Genomic DNA, 10,198 nt, shown 5'->3' with positions numbered 1-10,198 from the left:
GGAGGAAGGGGCGTCGAGGGTGGCTCCGGTGGCGTTGATGAGGTCGCGCGGTTCCGGTCGCATTGGGGGCGGCTCCGGTGGTGTCGATGGCGCGCGGCTTTGGTTGCTACGAGGGCGTCGACGTCGGCAGGAGACAGCGGCGAAGTGGGGCGACGACGAAGCGGGAAGACAGCGGCAAAGTGGGGCAAGGGATTTGGTGAAGAAGTGGTGGCCGGGGGCGGGAGGGGAGGGGGGAGGGGTGGAGGGGAAGGGAAACCGCACGGGGGTGAAGTCAAACGTAGCGGTAGCGCTGGAAGTAAAAACACGCTATAGCTAAGTTAGCTATAGCGCTTTTTACAAAACGTGCTACTGCTATAGCTATTTATTTTCCTTTTCTTTTCTTATTTCCTTTTCCCTTTCTATAGTGGGGGTCTAAAAAATGCGATGCTCCTATATTATCTATAGCGCCTGTTATGAACAGACGCTACTGCTATGCCTTTCTTCTTTATTTTTATTTTTATTTACATTTTATTTTTTCTTTCTCCTTTTTCTATTTCTTTCATTTTTATTTATTTTTATATTTATTTTTCATTTTATTTTCTTTTCATTAGCAGTAGCGATTTTCACCGTAAACGCGCTGCTACAATAATCTTAGCGGTAGCGCGGTTTTTCTAAGATCGCTACTACTATGTGTAGCCTATCGGCTTAGTAGTGAGAATTTTAGTAATAGTGCTTTTATATGGAGAGGCGCTAGTGATACATTCGTATTTGTAGCGCGGTTAACCTGCACGCGCTACTGCTATATAGCACTAGCGCCCTTTTTTAACAAGCGCTACTGCTAAAGTTCTGTGTATAAGGTTTTCCCTACAAGTGATGACCATTAATTTTTCAAAAATGTCACGTGAAAGACCAGATTGTTAGGCATATAGATGACGAAAATTAGTCCACCACGGTGTCCAAAGCCAATTCATTTCATGAAGGTCCACTACTTCACAATAGTCTATCTATGGGGGTCCATCACAATGATGTCTAAAACATTAGTGATAATACTCAACATAGAAGGAGATGTCTCATGGGTAATTTTGGTACATTCATTTGTGGAAGATACTTCTTCCATCCCAATCTATATGGCGTCCTCATTTTCTAGGATTCAACTTTGAACATCAATTATAGATATAAATAATATCAAAGTAATGTGCATTATATTGAAATGTGTGGCTTAACTGCCACAAAAATTACACCGTTGAATTTGTGGTTGAAAAAAATGGTTTATGTTTTGTAGCACATAATATATCTTTAATTCGTCAAACTGATGGTCAAAGTATGGGGTGAAGGCGGCCCCAGGAAACCTGTCATAGAGCCAGGAGCCCCGTGGTAGGAGAAAATATTCGGTAGAATAACGACAGAGGGACCATGGTGGGCGAGATGGGAGGACTTGTGGGAGGAAGATGAGGAAAAAAAGGACAAGAGAGCACCCCCACCGTCACCGGCCGCCACCATCAAACGGCCTCCTCCAGCGGCGGCATGGGAATTTGGTTGCGGTAGAGGGCATCTTTTGGGTGGTTGTGGGGACACCTCCAGATTCACCTGTCACATCACTACTAGGAAAAAGCCTAGCAGCAACACTGGTTTTGTGCTCACTAGTAGCGCGGGTAGGCGCGCTACTAATAAGGTGCTACAGCTATTGCTTAGCAGCTATTGCTTAGCAGTAACGCGTGCCCGCACGCGCTACTGCTAGGACAAATAGCTGCAGCGTTTGTTCACTCCCACGCTACTGCTATTGTAACTACTGGAAGCATGTTTTCTCTCCATCGCTACTAGTATTCTTTTTTATTTTTTATTTTTAGTGTATTTATGCGCCATCGTACAAATATTGGTACAATACCAATTATGAGGTTTACATCATTATGTCCATAACAGTGTGTCAAATGAAGGTGGATTAGGTTGAAGTGGAGGCAATATGTGGTGCATGTCAAAAGTATACTACTAATCCAAACTTGATCAGTTTGGACTAGTAGTACTTTCGATGTGCACCACATGTTGCCTCTACTTGAATCTAATCCGCCAGCACAAGCTATTTAATCATCATCATAGTCATTACCACCAACAGTATTTATTTAATCACCACTAACACTAGCTAATAATAATCATCATAGTCATTACCACCAACACTAGCTATTTTATCATCATAGTAATAGTGTAGCACATCATCATCCTCAAACTCATTTCTAGCTAGCTAATCACTCCTGCCGCTCTCTCTTAGGTAAAATAACATAAAACATGTGTAGCTCTCCTCCTTGATCAAGTTGGAGCATGCAGATGAACCTGTCTCCTAATCGTGGGTAGCACATCTGTTTTCTGCCCCCTAGTACTTCTCTGCGCTTCTCCATCACACATTTGGTCTAGTCTTGCACTATTAAGCATCCGTCGCTAATCTTGAATGCACTAAAGTAATCTGTAGTATATCTTGGCCGTAAGCTAATAATACTCATGGTACCTTTAGTCTCGATCCCATAAGGCACAACATTCATCGGGAGTCCCTGTTGAAGAACATCGTATGGTAACATACTTAGCAATGAAGTTTAGCTTCAAAAATAATGTATGGAAAAGATGCACTGAGGACAAATAGTAAAAATCTTACCATCCTTCCTAAATAGATGTGACCGTAGTTCATTACGAACACTATTGGTCGAACATTTTCAGTACTAACATTTCTAAATGCATGAAGAAAATTTGTCTTGACAGTATCAAGATCCTCAAGCCATGAAACATAATGACTTAGCTCCTCGCAGTTTAGTTCAGCCTCGGGACAGTAGTAGGTCCTGTCTACCAAGCGCTGGACATGTTTGCTTGCACCAAAATAAGCTGACAATACAAATTAGTTGTCAACTATTTTTGAATAAACAATATCAAAGACATAAATATGGTTTAGAAACTTACATAATGGTATAACTGGAGGCGTCTGCACATCGACCCACATGTCGGTATTACCTTCAATATCATCTTCCGGACGAATATCAAAGGTGATAACCATATCAGGCTCGAATGCATAAGTCTTGCATAGTGCTCGCCATATTTTGCATCCAAAATAGGTGTAGTCGTCTGAATTGTATAATTTTGCGTGGAAAATATAACCATGCTCGGTCTTCAAGTAAACTTTCTTTTCCTCCATAGTACGACTGAAACCTATCTTATCCAATACAAAAACTCTTGCATGGCAGCGGATACGCTAGTAGAATAGTAAAAAAAGACTTGTCATGCTTAATGTCATGCTTAAATTATAAGTTGAAGCAAATGTCATGCTTAATTACGAAAAAAGACTTGTCGTTGTGACTTACTGTATCCATTTCGAAGTTCTCGTCCAGCTTGATGCTGAAGCGCCTATCATCATCTAGGAAGATTCCGTCGCACAGGCCGCGCTCGTCTTTGCAGTGTTTGCAAATACCGAAATCCTTTTCGTCGTCAGACATTTCCTATGTTCATAGTTAAAACATTAATTGAAAATCGTTCGAAGACAACTACCAGGATACTCAACACACAAATCCGGGGCACTCGATATTTCCTACATCTTCTGGCACAAGTCATGCCAAAATTCACGAAAAAATCCGGCATGAACTTTGCTAAAATAGGACATATCGAGTGCCTGAAATTTGCTGGAACGGAAATGAATCAGCACTCCGGCAAAACATAGGCCACTCGGAGGTGTAACCTGCAAACATGACCGGCCACTTGGGCAAGCACATATCCTATTTGAGCAACACAAGATATACATTTCAAAATATCTTATAGGACTCAAATTAGCATGCATTCAATAAGCAAAAGTAAATCATCTCATGCATCCATACATCGTCGAATATTATCACTAATACATCCCGAATAGTGTCATACATATAACATCACTAATACAACTAAAACCCTAGCACACGATGGGTATTGGCGTGGGCAATGGACACCCATAGAGAAGGAACCATCACGGGATCATAGCTTCAGTGAGATCCCTGGAGAACCTGCCAGGTATTGGAGAACCTGTGCTCCAACGCAAACAAGTAGCGACGGACGTGCGCGTCCTCCTCACTGACACGGTGACGCACCACCTCTGCGGGGTCCTCGAGCCTCTGGACCGTCACTGGCCCACGCGACCGCCACCAAAGAAGGTTCGGGTCAACGACAGGCTGGCTCCTCACCAACCTGTGCCCCCGGTAGGTAGCGCCTCCCAGTACCACCCCGGCGGAGCCCAGTCCCGGACATGGCCCATCTGGTCAAGCAGGTGTCGTCTTCCACCGACTCGACGACGAGAATGCAGGATAGACATCGTCCACGTCGATGCGGGAAAAATTGCTTTAACTAAAAAAATAGCAACAAGTTCTTATTAACTAGTTCTATTAATTCAACTAGTTCTTATTAAAAATAAACTTACTATAAATAAAAATAAACTAGTACCTAATTAGTACCTAATTAGTACCTAGTTCTTACTAACTAATTAGTACCTAGGAACTACTACCCTAATTACCATTTAATTTGATGAAGCTAGGGGTGGAAAGTGGTAGCGGATATTCCAATTATCCAACTATAAAGTGAAATAAGTGGTCAAATTTTACTCGTTTTATGATTCATCTTAGAAATTTGATTCGTTTCCACCCTTAGATGAACCCTAACTCATTTGAGCCGCATCCGCATCCAATTCGTTTCGACCCTTACATGAACCCTAACTAATTTGATGCAACTAAAATATAAAGAAACCCTACGCAGAGGTAGGGGAGAGGGAGGAGCAGGCGTGCTCACCTCTGGTGCCTGCGACGAGGGAGGGGCAGGCGGCGTCGAGGTCGGGGTCGGGGCTCGGGCGCGCGGCGGATGGCGGCGTCGAGGTCGGGGTCGGGGGCGGCGTCCGGGGCGGCGTTGAGGTCGGGGGCGGGGGCGGCGTTGAATCTGGGGTCGGGGGCGGCGTAAAGGGTGTGCGGAGAGCGCCCGGCGGCCGACGGACGACAGCGGCGGCGAGAGTGGAGAGCTGGATTTCGGGGAAATGGCCGTGGGGAAGGACGAACCCCGTGGTTAAGTCAGAAGTAGCAGTAGCGCGTTCCAGAAAGGGCGCTACTGCTACGTTAGCTACAGCGCATTCTGGGATACACGCTACTGCTACTCCTTTCTCTTTTTCCCCCTTTTTCATTTAGTTTTCTTCACATTTTATTTTTTTCCTTTCACCTTATTCTATTTCTTTCATTTCCAAGTACCTTTCTATGTGCTTTCCATTTAATTTTATATCCTTTAGTAGTAGCGAGTTTAGATTAAAACGCGCTGCTACGAAGAAAGTAGCGGTAGCGCGGTTCGATATAGGTCGCTACTACTATGTGTAGCCTATCGGCTAAGCCATGGGAATTTTAATAGTAACGTGTTTAGAACAAGACGCGCTACTGCTAAAACTTTATCTACAGCGCGGTTTGCACAGGCACGCTACTGCTACTTAGCAACAGCGTGCTTCTTTGACCCGCGCTACTACTAAAGTTCTGTGTATAACGTTTTCCCTAGTAGTACATGCTTCGGAGTATGTCTTAGATATGTTGTTTCCACTTTGCCACATGGTTTTATGTATAGTTCAGAAAAATGTGAAAGCATGAATCTTTCTATATGTATTCATCTCTTACAAGCTTTAATTAGGTGATATAGGTTTTCACAGATTACACTTTATGATAGCACTAATAGTTTCTCCTGAAGAATAATGGTTAGAACATGTATAATTAACCAACTAGGAAATAGATAAAAACACTAGCTATTTTAAGGAAATCATTGGGCTGAGTTTGATTCAATTTTAGAAAACTTAAAGGAAATCTCCATTAAGAAATCGAACCGCTTGATTTTCCTGGTGAAATGATCATATTTTCCTAGGTTTTATACTCGTTATCTTGTACGAAAAACTAAAATTGAACTTGGGTATAGTTTTGAGAATTAAATCCCTGATCGAGCTTCTTTCAAATACAGAAAGCATATACATCCTGTGAACAGTTGTCTACTTAATTAGATGAGTGCCCGCATTAAAAGTGTTTTTCCTTTGGTCATGTGTGCTGGCAAAAGTACAGGTGTAGAACTAGTGAACTTCTCAGTGCTAACCATCAGATCATATAGCGAAACATAGATACTCCATCAGAACAGTTATCACCCTTATCACAATAGTGCTAGTGGTTCCATCATTTTAATAGTGCTCACATGCTTTTATAGTACATACCATTTTAAAATAGCTAAAACAATCAACATGTATCCTTTTCTGATAGTTAATTAGGTGATGTACCTATCCACAAAGTGGGCATTATGTTGGTGCAAAAAAAATACTTTTTTAGAACAACTCCAAAAGTTAGTGTGGTTAATTAAAGGAAGAAGAGCTCGAAAAGCACTACACTATTTAAACTAAGGGACAACACTTCCTTTTTGCAGAATATTACTCCAAACTTTTCTAGTGTGGTCCGATTGATTGCTACTTAAATTTGATCTTATTCCTGCTGCACGGAATATACAAAAGAAATATCCATAATGGAAAATCCAATTGTTCCATCTCACAGAAGATGATCTTACTTACATGGAATTACCGGTCAAGATCTTGAGCGAGTAAACAAGAAATAAACTACTTGATACTACATAATCCATAACAACTGGCATCAGTCTCCAATAATTCGAACTTTCGGTGGACAACCACCTTCAAAGATTGAGATCTAGTTAACATGTTGGTGCATACCCATAGCTCCATCCTTGCTGGCACCCTGCAATTTGTCCCGTATTCAATTCTGGTCCCCTACCAAGAATCTACGTTCCCTTTGGTTTCTTCTTGTTTAAGTATATATCCAGTTAGAAGATGAGGGGAGTAGCAGATTCCACAAGGCTTGTAGGAGAATAAAGGCAGCTGCATATGGAATGCAGTAGCAATGGACAGGTTATTATCCATTTGTTTTTCCATATATACCTACTAATGCACTCATATACGCCCACGTGCCAAATGATGTGCTTTCCTTTCTATTTCCTGGCAAGTGGCTCATATGTTTATGACGTCAAATTTGTTTATTGTCTTGGATTTTCATGACGTCATCTCCCAAATGAACTTTAAGATGAGTTAATTAAAGTATTAAGTAAACACAATTTGTTTTAGGGAAACTAAGTTCTTTATTATGCAAAGTTCTCAGAAATTTCTGAGGATATAATCTGTAAAATACAATCCTGGGGCGCACTGTCCAAAACTAAACTACCATCAACACAGAGTCCTTCACTTGCTAGATAGTGAGCAGCACTATTAGTTGATCCCTGAACCCAGCTCACCTTAGCTTCCTGAAACTCCCTAATCCTCCTTCAGGTCCTGAATCAAACGCCCAGAGGCTGACAAGTTCTTGTTGCCGTTGTTTAGCATCACAACCACGCCTTTGCAATCAAACTCTATATGGATCTTCCAAATATTCCTCTCACTTGCTAGTTGGAACCCCGACCGACAGGCCTGAATCTCCGCTACTTCAGGGTCCATTGTCGACGAGTAGCCGTAGCTAACCCCACTTGATATACGCCGTCCATTATGGGACAGAGCTAATTAAAGTGTTAAGTACACTAAAAGTAAGGCGTGACCCTGAATATCAGAGACCATTATCCTTAAAGACTTTGACACTAGTCCCAATCCAGGTCAATGGTCTTCCATGAAAAAGCATGTTCAAATTAGTGGACAAAGTATAGTGTAGACGCATGGATTTTCAGTCTCTCTGCGTTCCACGACTCTGACCCAGTCCAATGAAGTGATTGATTATTCTGAGAAGCAAAATATTCCCTTGAAGAACATAATGAGGCATGAACGAGAGCAATGAACACCGAATTGATGGGCCATGCAGATTGCAGTCCATCATGCCTTGGCAAAAGTTTTGTAGCATCTTCAGGATCTGGACTATGCTTTGCTTGCAATGCAAATTCCGGCAAAAAAAAATCTGTCTTTACAGCGAACCTCGTTAGTTTCTCTGTTTGCCAAGTATATTTGGCAGAACGACAAATGCCATGACTAAATCCTGCTTGCCTTGAAGACCTGCGAGGGTTCCAGCGAGACAGTGGGTATCATGAACAAGGTGCATCAACAAGACGGGCCAAACTCAAATAGTCCAGGAAATCATGGAAACATGCCTTGGGACCACATGCCCTAGGAGAGACTAGCGTCTACCTTTTTTTTCAAAAAAGAGGATGATCATTGGCTCTGCATCAGAGCGATGCATGTAGTCATGACCAGTGTCTACCTACAGCCATAAGATGTTAGCGACCCACCATCCATCATAGCCTTTGGTCATTCTGAGAGAATTTTCTCGTGGCCATTCTGACTACTTGCTTACCTTTGTTTTTTTGCTTACGATGAAAAGATTTGGCAAACGGCAAACGTTAGGATAAAATTCTACTTCCGCCCTAAGCAAATAAAATTCTAGTTCCTCCCTAAGCAAATATAAACGCTCTTATATTTCTTTCTTTACAGAGTGAGTACCTGCCTTGAAGGAGTCGTGTTCCGAGGAGTGCTCTGTTCCGAGATGAATGAGCAGGGAGAGAGAGAGAGCATGGATGACCGTCGTGCCGTCCACAAGGCAACAGGCCACCCATTTCCAACCGCCCGCGGCATCTTTGCTGCCTCCGGAATCGATCGTCGATACTGCCGCGGCGCGGCACCGCCGGCCACGATGCGTCGTGCTCGCCGCCCACCACCCTGATTTGACTGGAGGGAGCACGACCCCGACACGATAACACCACCACCACTGTGCTCAAGCCGGAGTTGTCGACCCGAAGACGTGCCTCCCGGTGAAGAGAAGACGCGCTTCAGAAGGTGTTGGACGAACCTGATCTCTGTAGATCGGGACCTGCACTGGGGTGGCGAGGGAGAAGTGTGAACCCGGACTCTGCTTTTCCTAGGCCAAGGCTCCACACACGTCGCGTCCAGCACGAGCTCGTCGTCCCAGCACCCGGAGCATATATACCCCTACCACTACCACTACCACCACCACCACTACCACCACTACTCGGTGCACATCCAATCCAGATAGTCTTGTCCAGTCTAGTGAAGTGCAAACAAAGAAAACAGAAAGAGGCAGCCAGGAAGTCGAGTCGCCACTCGCCAGCAAGAATGTGCTTCGAGTTCAGCTCCTGTTTCGGCGGCGGCAGGACGGACGACTACGGCGGCGAGCGGTCCAGCCATGGCGGCTGCGGCGGCCGTCGCCACGGCCGCAGGGGGTACGGCGAGAACAGGAGCGGCTACAACGCCACCGCCGCCGACCACAAGCCGGACGCGGCCTACGACCACCAGCGGGCTCTTGATGAGCAGGGGCACAAGGCCCACCATGACGTCGCGGGGAAACCTGACCACGCCGCCGTGGTCGCCGGCGCCGGTGGCCACGGCTATTACGCCGCCTACGCACCAGACAAGGCCCATGACGCACCGAAGCTTCCTGCGTGGCACAACAAGGTTGTCGACGACGCCGGCTACGCCTACAACACGGCGCGCCTCCGCCATCAGGCTGCTCCTGATCATAGGGAGCATGCGCACGCCGCCATGGATTACCACCACTACCCAAGCACTACTACCACTCTTGTAAGGTACTAGGTACTACTGTAGTCGTTAGGATTAGCTAGCATGGCAGTTCATCAATCCCTCCCTCCACTTAAACACCGCCTCTGCTTCTGTTCTATCAGGTAGCTCTGTTTTTCTCCTCTGTTTTTTGTTGCTCTTTGGATTTTCATCAGTCTTTTCATCTGCTCAAACTGAAAAGGCACCTGGAAAAGTTTGTGAGATTCAGCAGCCAGGGTGCTTGGATTTTTATCAGAGCCTCCATGTTTTTGTCCATGGATGTGCGGCACAAGTTCCAGCTCCAGGAAGCTTTTGTCAGTCGGTCTCCGTACTTCCTTGCCTGTAATTTTGCTTTGGCTGCTTTCTTCTTGTAGCATATAATCAAGTGAAAGAAAACATTTCTGAGATCTCAGATGATTCCCCATTTCTACCCTTGCTATGTGCATGTGTGTGGCTTCGCTGTCTTTTTATCATTCACCTAGTTCCAGGGCTTTAAGTCTCTCATGAATATTTATTCATTCTGATTGGTCTGATCCCAGAAACATTCTGAAGCACTGAAACCGCAACGGCTTGAACAACAGCGATCATCATATTTTTGTCTGTTGGCACCTCATCTACTGCTTGCGATACACCACCACAATTTGTATAAACCCTGAAGAATCATAC

General features: G+C 44.4%; 1 protein-coding gene across 1 annotated transcript; it reads left to right on the top strand.

The window, feature by feature from the left end:
- The first annotated feature begins 8,945 nt into the window (after window positions 1–8,945).
- On the top strand, window positions 8,946–9,960 carry LOC125547747. Its single transcript, XM_048711538.1, has one exon. The coding sequence runs from the start codon at window positions 9,092–9,094 to the stop codon at window positions 9,566–9,568; it is 477 nt and encodes a 158-aa protein (XP_048567495.1). The 5' UTR covers window positions 8,946–9,091; the 3' UTR covers window positions 9,569–9,960.
- The last annotated feature ends 238 nt before the right edge of the window (window positions 9,961–10,198 follow it).

The sequence above is a fragment of the Triticum urartu genome, chromosome 3 (genome assembly GCF_003073215.2).
Source record: "Triticum urartu cultivar G1812 chromosome 3, Tu2.1, whole genome shotgun sequence".
Taxonomy (NCBI): Eukaryota; Viridiplantae; Streptophyta; class Magnoliopsida; order Poales; family Poaceae; genus Triticum; species Triticum urartu.
Note: the sequence above shows the minus strand (reverse complement) of the source record. Positions and strands in the feature narration are given on the sequence as shown.

Coding starts and splice junctions, on each gene's coding strand:
- LOC125547747 (XM_048711538.1), top strand. CDS start 9,092: ATGTGCTTCGAGTTCAGCTCCTGTTTCGGCGGCGGCAGGACGGACGAC.